Below are 21,060 nucleotides of genomic sequence, written 5' to 3'. Positions count from 1 at the left end.
TTTAAGGGCCCCTCATTTGTCCACTTAGAGAGTCACAATGGTCTACTGGCTGAAGAGCTGAGCTGCCAACCCAAAGGCCCATCATTTAAATTCTCCAGTTGCTCTGAGGGAGAAAAAGGGGCTAGGAAATTCTCAGCCTGTGAAAATCTGCTGGAGGGTCAGCCATGAGTCGTTCACACTCAATGAGACACGACAACCATGCTTATTTACTCATTTTCTCTTAAACGATTTGAGATTAGTTTGTCAGGACACACTAAGTTACCTGCTTGGTTTAAAATAAAACTAAGTACATTCTCTCAAAGATATTTTCTCTGCCATTGAGAAAACCAGAAAGTTTAAGAATAAATGAGATGGTATTATCTTTACAACTTGAGCCAATGCATTTTTGTTAAGTCAGAACCAACTCATAAGTGACCCTGCAGTGGGTTTTCAGAGACTGTAAACTGAAAAGGAGAAGATTGCCCATATTTCTTCCTTGGATTAGCTGGTGGATTTGAACCACTTGCCTTTGACAGCCCTACTCCTTACCACGAGGCCAACAGAGCATCCTTTATCTTTGGAAAGCAGTACCAAATATTTAAAAGTCTCCTACGTGAGCTATGGTAACTTGGTCTGGAGGGAGTTGCTCTGTTAACTGAAAAGGAGACACTTCTCTGAAGTTCAAACCCATCAGCTGCTCCAAAGGAGAAAGAAAGCTAATCTCAGCCATGTGATTTACAGCCTCCAAAATCACACCAGAAGGTCAGCTCTGGGTCAGTTCCAACACAACAGCAGTAAGTTGAACCACAAGGTAAGTTAATACTTTGGCGAGTATGATAGAAAGGATTCTGTGCTCAGATTCTACATATTCTATACTTTAAAAAATTAACTTTATAGGCAGAATCTACATAAAAATGAGCTATACATTCAAATTGCCGTCTACTACTCATGCTCTCCTCTCTCCCTGGTTTCGCCTCTTTTCTCAACAGTTTCTATGATAATCACCAGAAGTTCTGAAAAAAAAAATATATCTACACACACATACATATATATATATATATGCATACATATGTATGTGCATATGTGCATATCTCATTGTTGTGGAGTCTGAACCAACTTAGACTCCATGAGTTTCTGAGGCTATTGATAGCACTGGAGGAGATTGTTCATCCTTCTTGATAGGAGATAGATAGATGATAGATAGATAGATAGATAGATAGATAGATAGATAGATAGAGTTGTTGTTGTTAAGTGTCGTCGAGTCATACATGACTCATAGCGACCCTATGAGTGAAAGACCTGAACTCTATGGTATACCTATCATCTTTTCTCTAAGTTCATAGAGTTTCCAGAGGCAAGCTATTTCAGAAGTGGATGCCACTCCTGCTTTCAAGCTGTTTTAATCTGGGAGCTCCACCAAACACTGTCCACCATGGGCAACCATTAATGCATTTGACACATCAGTGTCACAATGTTTAAGCATCACATTCTCTATACTGCAAATTGACAGACCAGTGCTATATTACTTAGAAGACCAGTTGATTGAAAACAAAACCAGGAGAGAAGACTGCAAGCCTGAGGGCCCAAGTTACTTTTTCAATAGGAGGCCAAATCCAATTAGCTCACACCCAATAGTGAATGGTCCACAAACAAGCCTCAAGAAAAACGCACCTTTGTAATATCTGATTGATCCACACATCTTCCCAAACTGGAGACCAGCAAATATAGATAGATAGATAGATAGATGTGTGTGTGTGTGTGTGTGTGTGTGTGTGTGTGTGTGTACACACACACACACGCACGCCACCTTGGATTGCCAAGAGAACAATCAGGTCTGGCCTGCAGAGCTTTTGAAGCTCTGTCTCTCACACTTCGGGCATGTTGCCATAAAGTGCTTGGAGAAGGACTACTGCTTGGAAGGGTAGAGAGACAGTGCAGGAGAGGAAGACCCCAGATGATATTGAGTGAAACAGTAACTGGGGAAATGGGGGCAGGTGTGTTCAGAGTCAGTGAGATTGGCTCAGGATAGACAGTTTAGAGCCACTGTTCATAGGGCCTCTGAGTCATAGTAGACTCAACAGCACATAACAACCCAGATATAGATATATAGAGAAAGAAAGATAAATATTGTTGTTGTGTACTGTTGAGTTGGACCCAACCAATAGATGATACTCCAGCAGGCTTTCAGAGGAAATAATATGGAAAGAGACTGTCCATATTTTTCCTGATGATGGTTTCTAACTCATGCCTTCTGGATTGCAGTGCAGCTCCTTACCACTAGGCCACCATCTCCTATTTATGCATCTGCACTACAGGCACTATATAAAAACTGTGTTAGATAAACTGGCTAGAGAAATGTTTATATATATACTCAATTTCACAAAAGAATGAAAACAAGACAGGAAAGAGTGAACTCTACCTTTTTCTCCATCAAATAAATTTCTAATTGCTAATCTCACAACCAGATGACAAATTATTCTCATATAGTTCAGCTTGTTTTGGTTGGGTTCAAGTACATAACAGGGCCTAGGTACCTAGAGCATATAAGAAACACAACAACCAGAACAGAATTAAGACAGTCAAAGCCTGTTAAGCATGTAACCAATGTCACTGAACAATCTGTGTGAAATCTAAACTACTGTGTACACTGTAACGAAGAGAGAGGGAAATTTTTTTTTCTTAGTGCATAAGGTATAAGAGTATTTTATATACAATGGACTGCTAGGAGAACAAACAGGTTCGTCCTGTAAAGAGTGAAACCAGGCTGTTCCTTGGAGGCAAAGATTCTGAAGCTCCACCTGACATATTCTGCGCATGTTGCAAGAAGGGACCAGTCATTGGAGAGGGGCATCACGCTTGGGAGGGTGGAGGGACAGCGCAGGAGAGGAAGACCCTGGATGAAATGGACTGATTTAGTGACTGGAGTAATGGAAGTGGGTGTGTCAGAAACTGTAAGTTTGGCTAAAGACAGAGCAGAGTCCAGAGCTGTTGTACATAGGGTTGCTATGAGTCACCAGCAAATAACAAGAAGAAGAAAGGGATAACTCTATAGAGTACCTTTCACCTAGATTTTTTCCATGTAATTCTCATCATGACATAATGAAATACAGAGTATTTTATGATCAACTGATGGAGGCTTAAGGCCATACAGCTAGTTTAGGACGGAGAAAAGTTTCCCTATCAGGTCTCCCTACCCTATTGTTCTCTATACTATATACCATCTTACCTTGTGGACTTAATCCACTATTTATAACATTGTTTCCTATTAGAGAATACCTTTCTGAAAGTCAAATAATTAATTACACAAAATAAGCAAACCCATTCTGAAATTATTGGGAAGATTACCTATGTCAAAACCATATAGGAAATACTCAGGTTCAGGCTCTCTGCCTTGAGCTGGCATCTACACAAGCTGATGCTTCAGGGGGTTTCTGAGGCTTTAAATCACATGCAAGGTTTAGAACTTCAACATCAGAGAAGCGTCGCCGTTAGGTTGGCAGTGTAACTCCATACAGATTATGCTACTAGAGCTCCCTATAAATAATAAATCAGTATAGAAAAATTAAACAATCTAAACAGGATATCATTCATTTACCTAACTGAGAAGCCGCATTGATTATTTTTACCCAAATACTGATAATCTAGTATGAGAAGAAATGCAGCATCATTTTAAAATTATTATAATATTTGTTTATAATTTCCAGTGTCAAATGTAGAACCAGTTCAACTAATCATTTATATGAACATTTGGTATAATTTTATTCTTTTCCCATTCATATTAATTGTATTTATTTTCCATACTTCTGGGAAGAAAAGATATTATATTTTAATACAAGCACCTGTGTTACACAGATGACACAATTTTGCTTACTGAGAGAGAGGAGGACCTGAAGCATTTGCTGCAGAAGGTCAATGACTGTAGTCTTCAACACAGACTGAAGTTCAACATCAAGAAGACAAAGATTCTCAACACTGGGACAAATTTGCAACACCACAATAGATGGAGAAGAGATTGAGGTTGTTAACAATTTCAGCTTGCTCAGCTCCACTAACAACACTCTTGGCACCAGCAGTCAGGAAATCAAAATACAGATTGTACTGGGGAAATCTGCAGTCAGAGACTTCTCCCAAGTGCTAATGAGCAATGATGTCAATCTAGAGACTAAGGTATGCCTGATCTAGGCCATGGGCCTTGCAATTACTTGCTGTGCATCAGAGAGCTGGACAATGACTAAGCATGACAGAAGAAGAACTGACACCTTTGAATTGTGGTCCTGGAGAAGAGTATTGAACATAAACTCCTTCTCACATACTTTGGGCATATGGCCGTCCTCAGAGAAGGACATCATACTTGGAAGGGTAGAGGGACAATGCAAGAGAGGAAGACTCTGGAAGAGATGGATTGACAGAGTAACTGCAGTAATGGGATTAGGTATGTGGGTCGCTACGGTGACTCAATGACACATAACAACAATAATTAAGCAGGGTCCTCAGGTCCAGTGATAAGGAGTTGCACTGTCATCCCAAAGGTGATCATTCTTATGTACAATAGAACTGGAACCAATTCATAGATGACCCTCCAGCAGGTTTTCAGAGGCAATAAATTTCATGGGAGGAGACTATCCTTTCTCATGAAGAGCATCAGATGAATGCAAACCATGTGCCATTGGGATGGCAATATAACTACTTAAAACTTAAACACAGAAATGGATGGTTTAAATCCACCAGCTGCTCAACAACAAAAACAATGTAACACAAGTTAATCATTAAAAACTTCACCTCTGACCTATAACCAGGAGAGAACAAAATGGATGGATCTAAGAATAGAATCCCTATACACATCAAAAAACCTTCCCCAACAGAGTAAAAAGGAAAGCCGTAGACTGGAAAAAATATTTGGTAATGACACATCTGATAAGGGACTCATATCTCAACTTTATAAAATACTCCAGCACCTCAACAAGAAAAAGGTAAACAAACCAATCACAAGATGGGCACAGGATAGGAACTGAGACTCCATCAAAGAAGACAATAAGAAAGTAAATAAACACATGAAGAAATATTCAAAATCCCTAGCTATCAGAACAAATCAAAACAACTATGAGATCTCACCCCAGCAACAGCAGCAAAGTTCAACAGAGCAGCAAACAGCAAATGCTGCAGAAGTTGTGGAAAGATTAGAACCCTTATTCACTGCTGGTGGGAGTGTAAAATGGTTCAATTACTTTGGAAGGTGGTTTGGCACTTTCTCAAAAAGTTAGAAATAGAAATACCATTTGACCCAACAATTGCATTCCTGGGAATACACCCTAAAGAAACCAGAACCAGCATCCATACAGATGCATGCACACTGAGGTTTGCTGCTATGTTAGTTACAGTAACAAAGAGATGGAAACAACAGAAGTGCTGATCAACAAATAAGTAACTAGATAGAAAAACTGTAGTATATTCACACAGTGGAATACCATATAGCACTGAAAAATAATGAACTCATACAATATTAAACATTAGTAACCTTGAAGGACACTATCCTGAATTAAATGTCTCAGTCTCCAAAGGAAAAATACTGCATAACACCACTGTTATGAAGAAGGACTGACATGGGGGGGGGGGGCGGTGGAGAATAGGAACAGAGTGGATAGATAATGCATTGGAATAGATGAGGGAGAGAACTGTTTAAAAGATATCTATGATTAAGCATTATATGTAAGACAACAGTCTAGAATAACAGGTACATTGCAAAGAGGACTGGGGAGGGGGAGGGGAAAGGAGGGAGGGAGGATATTGTGCAACAAAGAATAAGTATTTTTTTAAAAATAAAGTGAACTGAGGGAAGAGGAAGAGAAGGAGAGGGGGGAAATGTGCAACAACAAATCCAACTTTTCTGTAAAAGTTCATTAAAATCACAATTGAAATAATTTTTTTTTAAAAAAAAGAGCTGGAGCCCATGCCCTCTCCCCCTTCAAAGCCTCCTAGCTTTCTTACTCTTAGGGGCTTTATTCCCTTCCCTCTGTGACCCACTTCCTTCCCATCTCTTTTGCTCACTCCAGTTTCCCTCTTTTGCTTTTTTACCAGCCTCATTATTAACCTAATTATCTAAAAACTATTGATTGATTGGAAGCAGGAGAGGCATCCCCTTCCTAAATAACATGTTTCCAGAAACTCTATTAAGTTTAATAAATGTTGATAGTTGTAGAGGGGCTTTAAGCCTTTTGTTCACAGGGTTGCTATGAGTCGTGTTCCACGAAGGCAATCAATAACAACAACATATTTATTTTAGGATAAAGATTTTTTTTACAATACTTCACTATATTTTGGTGAAAGAATAATGGAAAAAATACTTACATTCAGCAGTTCTAACACATAACTTTCAGTGACATTGACTGCATTCTCAGCTACATACAACAATGTCATTTATGTCCATCTATAACCTCATCTACATACAATCTTATTACTTCTGTTCTACTTCTTTCTCACTAACTTGGTCATACTGCCCCATACACTTCAAGGAGGCTTTAGTGTAACATGTCCATTTGGTCTCATAATCCCCTTACTTTTTTTTTTAAACCAGCCTGCTATTTAGTTAGAAAGGAATAGTTTCAGGTGAAAGTTTACAGAATTTAAAAGGACAACAGTTTCAGGGATTCCTACAGTCCAAGTTCTCTATAAACTTCCATTAAAATCTCAATAAATAAAAACAGAGGGAATGTAGTCCAGAACCCTGTGTGGAGGGGGAAAAAAAATTACTGTTTACTGGGTCCCTGGTATATGGAAGGCTTTATCACTATTTAAAATAGATACACTTTAAATTCTAATTTTTTTCTTTTTTTTAATTATTATACTAGTTTATTTACAAAATTTGAAAACATCGTTTTCCAGAAGAGATTCTTTCAATTTCCCTCACCTTGGAGGCACTAGTCTCTAAAGAAGGTCATCATGCTTGGACAAATGGAGAGATGGTGCAGGAAAGAAGACATGAGATGGGTTGGCACAGTAAGTAGAGTAACGGAGTAGGTGTTTTGGAGACAATGAGACTGGCCCAGGAAAGGGCAGAGATACTGTACTTAGGGTCACTATCAGTCGCAGGCAACCAATGGCACATAACAACAACTATGTAACATAATAAAAGGAAATCCAAGAAGATAAAACAAAACCCTATGAAGAAATGTGCAAAGAGCTAGAGCTAGAAAAAAAAAAGGGGGGGGAGTAACTTGCTCAGTATTTCTCAAGATGAAACAACTGAAAAACAAACTCTTAAATCTTGAGTTGCAGTATTGAAGGAAGGCATTGGTAAAATCCTGAATGATCCAGAAAGCATCAAAAGAAGATGAAAAGAATATACTGAGTCACGGTGCCAAACTGACGGATATAGAACCATTTTTAGCAAGCAGCATATGATCAAAAACTAATGGTGATCAAGAAAGAAGTTCCAGCTTCACTAAAGGCACTAGCAAGGAAATATGACCCCAGAAATTGATGTGACACCAACAGACACGTTTCAACAAATAGATGCAGCCCTAGATGTACTCAACAAGCTATGCTATGCCAAGAAACTTGATGGACTGCTGCCAGGCCAAATGACTGAAAGAGATCCACATTTCTTTCCAGTCTCAAAAAATAGGTGACCCAACGGAATGTGGAAATTACCAAAGAGTATCATTTATATCTCATGCAAGTAAAATCTTACAGAACACTCAAAGATGGCTAGAACAAGGCATCAGTAGGGAACTGTAAGAAATTTAGACTGGATTTAGAAGAAACTGTGGTATAAGGGATATCACTGCTAATGTCAGATGGATTTTGGCTAAAAGAAGAAAATGTCACCAGTATGTCTAGTTGTGTTTTACTGACTATGCAAAAACATTTGATTGCGTAAATCATAATAAATTATGACTAACATTAAGAAGAATGGGAATCCCATAACATTTAATTGTGCTCATTTAAAACCTTTACCTAGACAAAACAGCTATGGTTAGCATCAGGGCTGGATCCTTTCTCCATACCTGTTCAATCTCTGTGCAGAACAAATCATTCAAGATGCTGGACTATATGACAGCTGGCCAATTTAAATCACTGACCTTTTGGATAGAAGCCCATCACAATACATTATGCCACCAAAGTTCACTCTCTGAAATTTGACTTACAATTTACAAACTGATGTCTATATTAAAAAAAAAAAAAAGGAGTGCTCATTAAAAAAAAAAATAAATCTTAGTTTCTCCACTTGCGTATCCTTTTTGTAATTTCAAAAGTAAACAAGAAATTAAGTGTAAAAGACTAATATAACTTCTTGAAAATCACCACAACAAGCCAAAATAATGAGAAAGAATGCTGAGGAAAGCTGAACAGAAGATTTCAAAGGACAGCTCAAGAAGACAAAGTAAAGTATCATACCAAAATGTACAAAGAGCTAGAGTAAGAAAATTAAAAGGAAAGCATATGCTCAGCATTTGTTAAGCTGAAAGAACTGAGAAATCTCAGTCTGAAGTTGCAATATGGAAAGATTCTATGGGCAAAATATTGAATTATGTAGGACACATCAAAAGATGGATTGAATACACAATGTTGCTGTGCTGTGAATGAATCGATTGACACTGAACCATTTAAGGAAGTGGCATATGCTCAGGAACCAACAGACTGAAAGAAGTTGTTCAAGCTGCACTGAAAGCATAGGCAAAAAATACGACCCTGGAAATTGATGGAACATCAGCTGAGGTGTTTTAACAAAAAGACACAGCCCTAGATGTGTTCAGTCTATGCCAATACATTTGAAAGACGGGTACCTGAACATTCAGCTGGAAGAGATCCATATGTGTTCCCATTCCAAAAAGAGGTGATCCAATAGAGTGGAAATTATCAAACAATATCATTAATATCACATGCAAGTAAAATCTTACTAAAAATTATTTTTAAATGGCTGAGCAGTACACTGACAGAGAATTTCAAAATATTAAAGCCGGGTTCAGAAGAGGCCATGGAACAAGGGAAACCAAGCTGATATCAAGAGAATACTAGAAAGATGTTTACTTGTGTTTTATTGATCATGCAAATGCAGATGCTTGTATAGATCATAACAAATTATAGATAACCAGAATACATAATCAAAACAAAGCCCAAACAGAACAAGGGAATATATTGCATGGCTTAAAATCAGGAAAGGGGTGCAGCAGGATTGTGTCATTTTTCTGTCTATTCAATCTGTGTGTTCAGCAAATCCTTTGAGAAGCTGTATTATATAAATAGGGAAGCTGTGGAGGCTTACTGGCAAGAAGCTGCAGTGCAATCTCAAAAGCGTGAAGTTCAAATTCACCAGCAGCTCCACGGGAGAAGGATGGGTAATCTCTTCTCATGCAATTAATTAAGTGTCTCTGAAAACCCACTGGAAGGTCAGCTATGGGTTGGTTCTGACTCAACAGTCCACAACAAGTATATAAATGGAGAACAAGGATTGAGAACTGAATTGGAGGAAGACTCATCAACAACTTGTGTTACATGGATGATATAGCTTTGCTTACAAAAAATGAAGAAGACTTGAAACACCTTTTCAAGAACAAAGATTAAAGGTTTTCAACATTGGTTACATTTCAGTATAAAGAGAGAAAAAAATCTTACCACTGGACCAAGAGGCAACATCATGGTTGTTGTTGTTAGATGCCTTTGAGTTGAGTACAATTTATAACTAACTTATAGAACAACAGACCTGAACCCTGTCTTATCCTGTACCATCTTCATGTCTGACAAACTGCCAATTGCAACAGTTATTGTGTCAGTCTATCTGGTTAAAGGCCATCCTCTCTTTCATTCTATCCACTTTTCCAAGCATAATGTCCATCTTCAAGGAATAGCCTCTCTTAACAATATGCTCAAAGTATGTAAGGCAAAGTTTTGTCATCTTTGCCTCCCAAAAAACACTGTGGCTGTACTTTCTCCAAGACATACTATTCTTCTGGCAGTCATGGGATATTTGGTACTCTTCACCAACATTCAAAGGCATCAATTGCTTCTTCTGTTATCTTTATTCACTTTCAGTAGCATAACAAGAGAAAAGACCATGGCCTGAATCAGGTGCACCTTAATCCACAAATGACATCGTTGCTCCTCAATCATTTGGAAAGATCCTTGACTATTCCTGATTTCACAATCAATGGTGTTGACTGTGGAGCCAAACAAAATTAATTCACTGACAATTTTAATCTTTTCTCTATCTATCTATCTATCTATCTATCTATCTATCTATCTATCTAACTATCTATCTAGATATCACCTACTTGTCCAGTAGGGAGAATTTTTGTGTTTTTTTATCTTCAGATATGAACACATTGAACAGTCGGTAGTCAGAGAAAAGTTAGAAGTTGTCAACTATTTCATTTTACTTGCATCTACCATCAACATCCACAGTAGCAGCAGTCAAGAAATCAAAAGATGTATTGCACTGAGGAAACCTGCAGTCAAGGACTTCTCTAAAGTGCTAAAAAGCAAGGATGTCAGTTTAAAAACTAAGGTGCACCTGATTCAAAATATGGTATTTTCAATTGCTTCTTAAGCATCTGAAAGTTGGACAATGAATACAGATAATTTAAACTTTTGAATTGTAATGCTAGTGAAGTGTACTGAATAGACAATGGGAAGCTAAAAGGAAAATCCAGTCTTAAAAGAGATGCAACCAAGATGCTCTTTAAGAAGCAAGAACGGTGCTCGCTTTGGCAGCACATATACTAAAATTAGAACAATACAGAGAAGATAAGCATGGCCCCTGCACAAGGAAGACACACAAATTTGTTAAGTATTTTTAGAAACGGATTCTAGATAGTGTTCCCTTCAAGTCAAGCATCTTGTTTAAATAAACTTCTTGTTTTTTAAACACACACACACACACACACACACACCCCAAAACAGGCAAGAACAGTGAAACTTCGTCTTACGCACTTTGGGCATAGCACCAAAGAGTCAGTGAAAGAGATGAAGAAACTATAAACAGATGGGTTGGCAAAGTGACAACCAAAAAGGGCTTGAGCATAACGGAGATTTCAAGAAGGACACTTAGAAAAGGAAGGTTCAGATCAGATACTCTTAGGGTTGTTATGAACTGTGGTCAACTCGAGGACACCTAACAACAACAACAACAAACAGCAGTTCTACACACCTCTGAGAAGACTGAGTCTAAACGATCAATAGAATGTTTTTAAATAAAAAACAACAAACAAAACAATTTTCTTCAAATCTTGTAGGCCCACCTAGATTATTTCCACAGATACTCCTCTAGTAACCTAACAATAGATGAACGAAGGAGAAAGTTCATTTAGAAACTTTAAAAGAAGGCTTAATTACTTATCAACAAATAGAAAGGCCACCATATACTTTTATTTAAAAGGACTTGTTATTAGCACTATTAATTGGAGGTCTGGTGGTGCTGTGTGTTAAGTATTACTCTGCTAACTGAAAAGGCGGCAGTTCCAACATACTAGTTACTGTAAGAGAGAAAGAAAGCCATTTACTCAGCAGCTGTCATTTAGTGCTAGTAAGTGAAAACTATGCTGTTTTCAATACTCTGCTTATTTAGGGTGCAAAAATAACAAATCAATAAAATTTTATTTCCGAAATCTATACTTCGCCCAACACTTAAGAGGAGAAAAGTGAAAGTATAGAAAACTATTTCTTATTCTTCCATTTCTTGTATTTATTGCCATGTAAAATTAGGCGATCTACTTATATGTTTTTAAGTAGATATTAATGAGTAGACATAAATGTATTATGTCTAAATTTGTAACGAAAGTACAAGTGCTTTTATTTAAAAATGCTGAGGCAACTAGATAGCCAAATGTAAAAAGTAGGAACCTAAAAAAGTCACTTCATACCATACACACACCCACCTACCCCTATACACACAGAAACTCAAAATGGACTAAGACTTAACTTTAAGGACTAAGACAAAAATATATGTATAAAGAAATCTCTGAGGGACCATGAGCTCAGCAAAGATTTCCTACATATAAAACTCAAAGCACTTTTCACAAAAGGAAGATGATTATAAGCAAGACTTGATAAAAAATTCTAACTTTTATATATCAACACATAAGAAAATGAAAAGAAAGGCAACAGACTGGGGGTAAATATTTGCAAAACCTACCTAATACCTAATACAGATGAAATAATGGTTACCAAAGACGGACAGTGTTTGGTGGAGCTCCCCAATTAAAATAAGCGTGGAAGCGGAGTGGCATCCACTTCCGAAATAGCTTGCCTCTGGAAACTCTATGAACTTGGAGAAATGATGAAAGTTATACAATTGTTCAGGTCTTTCATTCATAGGGTCACTATGAGTCATCTACGACTCAACAGCACTTAACAGCAACAGCAATCTAATTTATAGCAACTCAATTTATAAGACAAACAACCTCCCCCTTACAAAAAAAGAATATATATATAAATTGACATTTCACCAGACAGTATAGTTTTAAAAATACATGAAAAGATACTCAATATCATTAGTCATAAGGAAAATGCAAATTAAAGTCAGGAGATACCACTTTACACCTACTAGAATGACTAAAATAGGCAGACAAATATAAAGGTTGCCAAGAGTCAAAAGCAACTCAAAGGCAACTAGTTTGCTTTTTAGTTGCTTGACAATCTTGGAGAAGATGTGGATAAATGGTAATCCTCTCACATTATAAGTAGTTGTTGCTGTTAGCAGCCTTTGAGATGTTACAGAACAGAATAATGTCCAGTCTTCCTGGAAAGTTCAACCACTAGAAAAGTACAAGCTATAGTATGAAGCCTTCAAGTCAAGGAAATCTCACAGAGACTCAGGAAAAGACTAAAACTTGTCCTATCCTGTGCCATCCTCACAATCTCTACCATGTTCAAGTCCTTATTGGAGTCCCTGTGCCAATCCACCTCCTTGAGGATCTTCCTTTCTTTCACTGACCTCTTATCTTTCCCAGTATATTTCTTCTCAAGAACTGGCCTCTGACTACATATGCAATGACGTTTCACTATGCTTATCTCTAAGGAGCACTCTGCTTGCACTTCCTCTAAGATAAGTTGGTTTGTTCTTTTGGCATTCTATGGGATATTCAAAATACTCTTCACCACAGTCCAAAGGCATCAACTCTTCTTTGGTCTGCCTTATTCACTCCTGAACTTTCACATGCATAAGAAGCAACTGAAAATATCATGGCTGGGTACATCTTAGTCTTTAAACTGGTATGATTGCTTTTTAGCACTTTAAAGAAGTCCTTGACAGTAGATATGCCCAGTGCAACACATATTTTTTATTTCTTGATTTCATGGTAATGGATGTTGATTGTAGATCCAAGTAAAATCAACCTTTTTCATTGTCGAAGCTGCTAGCTGCCTTCGAGTCGAGTACAACAACTCTAGGAACAGATCTGAACCCTGTTGTATCCTGTGCCATCCTCATCATCTCTGACACACTTGAGTTCACTGCTGCAGACACCTTTTCAAGCATATCTCTTTCCAAGGAAGTGGCTCTCCTCACAAAATGTCCAAAACATGTGAGACAAAGTGTTACCATCCTTGCCTCCAAGGAGCACTCCAACTGCACTTTTTCCAATTTGATTTTTAAATTAAATTAAAAATAATGATTTAAAATAGCATTCAGCTGTTAAAACAGAACCTACATGAGAGAAATCTTCATACATACAACAAAGGACTCAAACATACCAACACTTTTGGTTTTTGTTGTTTACCATCAAGTTAGAACCGACCCATAGCTGACCCTCCAGTGGAAGGAAGTTAATTGCACAGAAGACTGCCCATCTTTCTCTGACAGCTGGTGGATTTGAACTACATACTTTTGTACTGGCAGCGCAATTCCTTACCACTAAGCCATGCTGGGAGGCAAAGGTAATAGAGCTTCATCTCACATATGTTGGGCATGATGCTAGAAGAGGCTATTCCTTGAAGAGAGAAATCATGCTTGGAAAGGTAGAAGGTCCACATAAGGAGCAAGACCCTCAACCAGACAGAGTGACACAGTGACTACAGCAATGGGCTCGTGTAATGTCAGAAATTGTGAGGTTGGTGCAGGATAGGGCAAGGTTCAGATACATTGTTTACAGAGTCACCATAAGTTGTACTTGACAGAACCGAACAACAATAAGAAGTCACTAGAGCTCCCTAACACTATCGAGAGCATTATAAAAGGGCATGTGAGTGTACTGGGGCAGGCGGGGGAGTGGGGGAGGAGTAAAGTGCAACAATGAATGAATGGAAATCCAAAGTCTCTGTAAATTTTCATTAAAATTAATTAAAAAAAGCAAAGTAAAACAATAACAACAAAAAAAGGACATGTAACCACTGTAGTAAATTTTGGTGTCTTCTCAAAAGGTTAAACCCAGTTATCTACCCCAGATAAAGGAAAACATATGTAAGTATAAAATTTTCATGTAAATGTTCATAGTGGCATAATTTATAGTAACTGAAAATAACTAATGTTTATGAACTCATAAACATATAGTTAATTCATCCATGGCACATCCATTCGATAGAATAATATTAAACAATAAAAGGAATAAAGTACTGAGACATGCTATATCACACATGAATACCTCAAAAACATTATCTAAATTAAAGACACCAAACACAAAATAACCTCCAGGTTGAATTACCCCATTTACAAAAAATGTCCAGAAAAATCCAATTTATACGGACCAAAACCAGATGGCTAGTTTTCTGAGGCTGAGGTGAAAATGAGAATTACCTTAAATAAATATGAGAGATCTTACTGCAGGAATAGAACTAGTCTACAACTGATTTGTAATAATGGTTTTGCTACTAGATTATATTACTGAAAATCACCCATTTGTATGCATAAAGAGGGCCAATTTTATAACATGTAAATTATACCTAAGTAAGGTTAATTTTTAAAATGCTTGTGCTTTTGCTTGACCTGTCTTGAAAAACTGTAGCAATTTCTCTGATTTTTATTAAACGATTGTAACGATTTCAATCTTGGAGGGGAAACCACAGTATAATTTTGGAGAGGCTTTACCACTGTTAGGAAACCTGCTTCTTATTGTTTATTCACTGGATAGGGGTTCACCAGAAAAGGATTTCTCCTAAGTCAAAATTCCTTCTGTTGGAACTTTAAGGAGCCAGCGCCTGGCAGTAGCTTAAGGGGAAAAAAAGTTTCTACAAAAGCAATTTAAATCACCTTTGACAATGGGCTGGCTGATCTGAGAGGTGTTCTATTCTACACTAAGCTTATGGTAGAGAAATTGAAAGTCAAAAATTTTAACATACAAGGACAAAGGATAAGTTATATAACTTTGAGATCATGCACATCCAGGTTGTTAATTCACTGTGTGACTAAGCAGAAAGATGTCATAACACAGCAGTTCTCAGTAATGGTATTTAATGACATTAAAGGCATTGATCCAACCCCAGGATCTTCCTATACTCGTTCTAAATATATTCTCCTATCTATTCAAGAGGTCTTTCAAAAAAATAATCCAGCGAATGAAGGATAGGGTGAAACATAATGGATACAAATTTTATAAGCAAACCAATATAAAATAAAATTTTTTTTAAAAATTATCCAGGATTTTACAGCCATCAAAGCACTTCAGAGGTTTTTACACAAATACTACTTTGTCTGTGAGGCCTTTCCTGACCACGTTATGGAAAACCACACATTCCTCAAAATCCCTCATTCTCCTTTCCTTGTCTCATTTGTCTCAACAGCATGTATGATGAGCCAAACATAATGGAGGTCGCCCTAGTGGCTTAGTGATAAGGTATTGCACTGCTGATCCAAAAGTACGTGGTATGAATCCACCATTCAAATCCACCTGCTTCTCTGTGGAAGAAAAATGGGCAGTCCTCTCCCTTGTCATTTACTGCCTCTGAAAACTCGCTGGAGCATCAGCTATGAATCGGTTCTGAGTCAAAAGTACACAACAATAACACACATAAGGGATCTCTGGTGGCAGAGTCCACCGAGAGCTGCACTTGCTAATCCAAAGGTGGAAGTTCTGCATCTCTCCGGCAGTTCCAATCCACAAGCTGCTCCTCTGGAGAAAGACAGACAATTTCCTCCAATGCAATTTACAGCCTCTGTAAACCCCGCACCAAAGGGTCAGCTATGAGTTGGTTCAGACTTAACAGCCACGAGAGTTAATGATGAACTTAACATACTATTTTACATACACATTTCAATTATTGCTTGCCTTCTCAATTTGTTCCTTGCCGTATACCCCATTGTCTAGAACAATTGTTCCTAGCTGTCTAGAACAGTGCTTGGCATATTACAGGTGCTCAGTAAATGCTTTCTGAACAAATGAACAGGCATTCATAAACAGAAGCTGATCCTTACCACAGGAATTCAAGAACAATGGGTCTCTTCCACCTCTTCAACTGTCTGGACTTGAAGTTAAAACATGATTTTACATGGGAACAAAATACAACCTCAAATTAAAATCTCCAGGATACCTACCTACCTAACATTTCTACCTAAGAAACAAAAGTCAACCATTTAACAATCAGAAAATACTTTTCATAAACTGGTTATAGTTCTGGAGAGAGGACAGGTTGAGCAAATTCCAAATGACTTCGTATTAACAGGGGGGAGAGGGAGGGGAGAATATTCAATACTTAACCAGCAAGAAGTAAACACTAAAACACAAAAGCTCTAAAAGAAGTCCCAGAATGGAATCTCATCAACAAAAAGTGAACCTTCGCTGTCTATGACTTAGCAGATCTGACCCTCTAAGGCCAGATTCTCAAAAAGTTCAATGTCAAGAACTCTTATTCTTGCCCCCTACTCCAGAAGTCTTTCTTTATACACACCAACCAATCTGACCAGTTCTAATTAACTCCTGACCTAATCCAGCATTTTGCATACTCAGCAGAAAGACTTGACCCCAGAAGCATCCCTTATACCAGCAGCCCTACCAAGTGAGGCTCAGCATTAGAAAATCTGGGGATGACAGGGAACTCCCAGGCATGCCAGAGTTGGAGGACATCTTAGACTTCTGCCAGCTTCTGCCAATTTGTGTGACCTTGGAAATATTATTAAGTCTCTAGGGAATCCCAGTTTTCTCACCTTTTGCGGTAAGGAGATAGTCAGCAAGTTGAAACTAACAATTACATGAATACACGCCTATCAAAAAAGAAACTCAGTAATCAGTAATGTGTATTATTCCCCAGCGCCTATACACACTGTGACAGAATCTGAAGACACCTTCCAGATTTAACCCAATTTCTCATTTGACAAGTGAGTAAACTGAAGTCCAGTGAAGACAGAGCTGAACTGTCCCGACCCCCGCTGGCAAGTGAAATCTGCGCGGGACCTGGGACAACTCTCCCGTAGCCTGCAGGCTCGCCGCTCTCCACCCTGCCCCTTCCTTCCCTGAGTCACTTTGCTCTGTGCACCCAGGGCTGCTCCACCTGCCGCCAGGCCCTGCGCCCTCACGCCAGCCCGTCCACCGCGGCCCCGGAGCTCCGGCGGCTCCCGCGGTTCTCGCAGCTCGGCGCGACCTCCAGCGCCTCGGCAGCCCCTGGGGTGGCCACGAGCGCATACTCAACTCTTCACTTTGCCAAAGGTGCCGACGCCCAGCGTGTCCCCGAGCACGTAGTGGCCGATCTTCACCCGCCCGTCGTGCTTCTGCTTCTCAGCCATCTTCGGTGCACACAATCTGGCACCGCCGGCTGCTGCTCAGCGCGCACGCCGCCGCCGCCACCACCGCCACCGCCTACCCACAGTGCAGCGGGACCCGCGGGGGGCGGGGGCGGGCGCCGAGTCCAGAGCCGCCAAAGGGCGCAGGCGGCGGCGCCCGGTGCGGGCACGGGTCCCGGGAGGCGGCGCGGAGGAGGGGCGCGGACAAGGTGGGAAACGCGAGCACGCGCACAGCAGACCGGGCGTTCGGGGAGGCGGGCTGCGCCCCGCAAGGGAGAGGCGGTGCGCGCGGAGCCCCAGGCGGTGGCCCAGGCCCCGGGGTTGCAAAGGCGACCCCCGAGAAGGATTGGAAGGAGGGGTTTCCAGCCAGGTGTGAGAAATCCGAAAAAGGCTCGCCAGCAGTCAAGCGCAGCGAGGAAGAAAAGGGACGCGGCCCAGGAGTGGGGGGACCTGCGGGAGAGAGTGGGTCAGAGCTGAGAGGGACAGTATTATGAGGATGAGCGAATGGTGATTTGGGGTGAATCTTACCAAACGGAAAGAGGTGAAAGTAGAAAGGAAGGAGTGTTTAAAAGAATAATAACAGCAGTGTGGGTGTGAGGAAAGTCAAGGGAGAGTGGCAGGAAAGACCTTGATCAAAGGGCATTCTGAGAGCCAACAAATGAGAAGTTTCTCAGGACATAAACTGGGTGTTTTTGGTAGATTAGTAGAATACAGAGAGCCCACTTCACGGTTCTCTTTAATTGTTCTCTGCATGTTTTATAATTCTCAGCTCTTTCACCTCGTAGATAAAAATTAACCCTCTTTTACAGGGCTCTCAATTTTAACTGATTTGCAATATATTTCAGTAGATTGAAGTCAGTGTTTGCTAGACTGCATTTTAGCACATGCTTATATGTTGTTGTGTGCCATCAAGTCAGAACTAAGTCATAACTGACCCTCCTCCAGGGGGATTTCAGAGGCAGTAAATTGCATTGGACGAGATTGCCTATCCTACTTCCGTAAATAGGCTGCTGGATTTGAACTACTGACTTTGGGTCCGCAGCGCAGCTGCAGCTCCGTATCACTAAGTCACCAGAGCTCCCTATGTGACTATGTAGCAGTACAGAAGTAATATGTGTAGCATAGCTATACAAGGGAAGAAGGATGAAAGAAGTGAAAAGGAAATGAGCAGTAAGAATGGAAAATAAAATACCTAAGAGACACACACAAAAAAAATTGTGAACAGTTTGGGCAATAAAATGATAGACATTTTTTTAAAGGTTCATAGGGTTGCTATGAGTCGTCCTCGACTCAACAGCAATCAACAACAATAACAAATATAATAAAAATGGAAGTAAAAGGAAAATGGCATGAGAAAACTAAACATCCAGGCAGAGTGTTAAAATCTAACAAATTTTGGTAATAAAATTTCTTTTTTTAAATGTTGCCATACCTTTCAGTACTTAACAAGATTATTTACTTTTTTAGGACCAAATTATTAAAGATTCGTTGAATACTTTGGTGTCTGAATGATGCAAAAAGGTGCTACTTAATAGCACCACCACAGGGTACCTAACAATCTGCTTCAGTAAAGATTACTTCTAGGAGAACCTTATGTTTTATTCTGGGACTTAAGGAGTTTCCATGAGTCTGAATTGAGTTTAAGGTCACATTCCTCAAACGTAGAGTATAAAAAAGAGCAAGGGCCACCTAGGGATGGCCATGTCTTTACTGACTTCACAAAGGGGAACTGTCCCCATCAATAGCATAAATAACACAAAACCAATTTCCATGATGTCAGACATGTCTTCCACACTTCCATACCTCTTTCTACTCATCTCACACCAATCTTACTGCTTAGCTGGGTTCAAAATCCAAAGCAATAGCTCACAGACCACACAGAACAATGCTGGGGAAGTCAAAAGGTTATCTGGGTTAGAAGCAGAATAGTCAAGATGGCTCCCCAAATGTGCTTGCACACACCTCAGCCTTGAGCCTCACAGCTTTCGGCCAATATTACAAAGTTCTCAGTCCTGCTGGTATTGGCTTCCTTCCCTCCTCAGTCTTAGCCAGTGTTACAAAGTTCTCAGTCCTGTGAATTATAGCCGCAACCCCCAGTTGTCCAACAAACTTCCCAAAGACCCTTAGCTCTGGTTCCAGTTATAGAGCAGTCCCAAGGTAGCTCCATCTTACATCACGTTTCTATGGCTGCTCTTTTTCTGGTAGTGAGGTTTCTTTGCCAGTGGCAGGGAAATGCTTAATTCGTCTTTTCTCATTGCTACCTTGGTGAGACTAGCCCCTGGGGATTGTTTACACTATCCCCTTGTGGATAGGCTAACATGCTTCATTTGCATATTTTTGCCCAGCTACATAGCAAAGTCAAACAATGACGAGGAAAAATCATATTGAAAGATAAACTCACATACAGTCTCTTAGCACACTGCTAATACATAAAGAAGGAAAATGTACTGATCAGAAAGAATCTGTATAAGAAAATTTTAATTATGCCAATGTAGTACAGAAATGACATGTATACATTCATTCTTGTTTATATGCAAGATAATCTGATGAGTTGTGATCACAGTATATAAATTAGAGTTATCATAGCTTTTGAAGAGGGCCCATTTTTGTTCATTCTTTGCATCATCTTTCAGGCTGACAAGAAGTGTCCTTTAAGAATCTTTGTACCAAGCTAGCAATTTGGAGAACATAGTCATTTTGATGCTGAACTTCCATTTGTTTAAGGATCACTGTCAGTTTTCTTTCAAGTGAGAAGATAAACTATGTCTTCTATCCTGTTATTGTTAGGGACTGTCCAATTGATTTTTTTACTTCATAGTGACCCGTGTAACAGAGTACAACTGCACCTATAGGGTTTTCTTCACTATAATCTTTACAGAAGCAGGTTACTAGGTGCTTCTCCTAAGTAACCACTGGGTGGGTTTGCATCGCTACCCTGTTGTTTGTGTAAGAGGAGCAAGGGCCATATGGGGACAGCTGTATCTGACCTTTACCAACTAACTCCATCAGGAGGGGCATTCCCCCCATCAACATCATCATCATCATCATCCACAACACAAAACCAATTCCCATGAGGTCAGGCAGATCCCTCACGCACCCTCACCTCTTTGCTAATCCCAATATCAATTTTACTACTCTGCTGGGCTCGAAAGCCAATGCAGTAACTCACAGAGCACACAGAACTATATTCACTGTCATGAGGTTTATTAGGCAAGCCAAAAGGCTGTATGAAATTCAGGTTGGTAGCAGGATAATATTCAGTCAGGCGAGCTGCTGAAATGTGCTGCAGCTGCTGTTCCCGAAGATCTCAATCTCAGTGACTCAATAATCTTTGGCTCTAACCTACAACCAGGAGAAGATAACGTAGATGAATGGGATCTTCTAAGACTCAAATCCCTATGCACATCCAAAAACTTCTCCAACAGGGTAAAAAGGGAGAC

General features: G+C 39.5%; 1 protein-coding gene across 1 annotated transcript in view; it reads right to left on the bottom strand.

The window, feature by feature from the left end:
* The window catches only part of PRKAA2 (protein kinase, AMP-activated, alpha 2 catalytic subunit), a 110,586-nt gene extending 92,880 nt beyond the window's left edge, over positions 1 to 17,706 (bottom strand). The window contains exon 1 of the mRNA XM_006879727.1: positions 17,530 to 17,706. Coding sequence (XP_006879789.1) covers positions 17,530 to 17,623 — 94 coding nt within the window. The 5' untranslated portion in view covers positions 17,624 to 17,706. The remainder of the gene's footprint in view (positions 1 to 17,529) is intronic.
* Between the last annotated feature and the right edge of the window lie 3,354 nt (positions 17,707 to 21,060).

The sequence above is a fragment of the Elephantulus edwardii genome, unplaced genomic scaffold (genome assembly GCF_000299155.1).
Source record: "Elephantulus edwardii isolate Elephantulus edwardi_28Jun2011 unplaced genomic scaffold, EleEdw1.0 scaffold00005, whole genome shotgun sequence".
NCBI lineage: Eukaryota > Metazoa > Chordata > Mammalia > Macroscelidea > Macroscelididae > Elephantulus > Elephantulus edwardii.
This window is presented reverse-complemented; position numbering and strand designations above follow the sequence as displayed.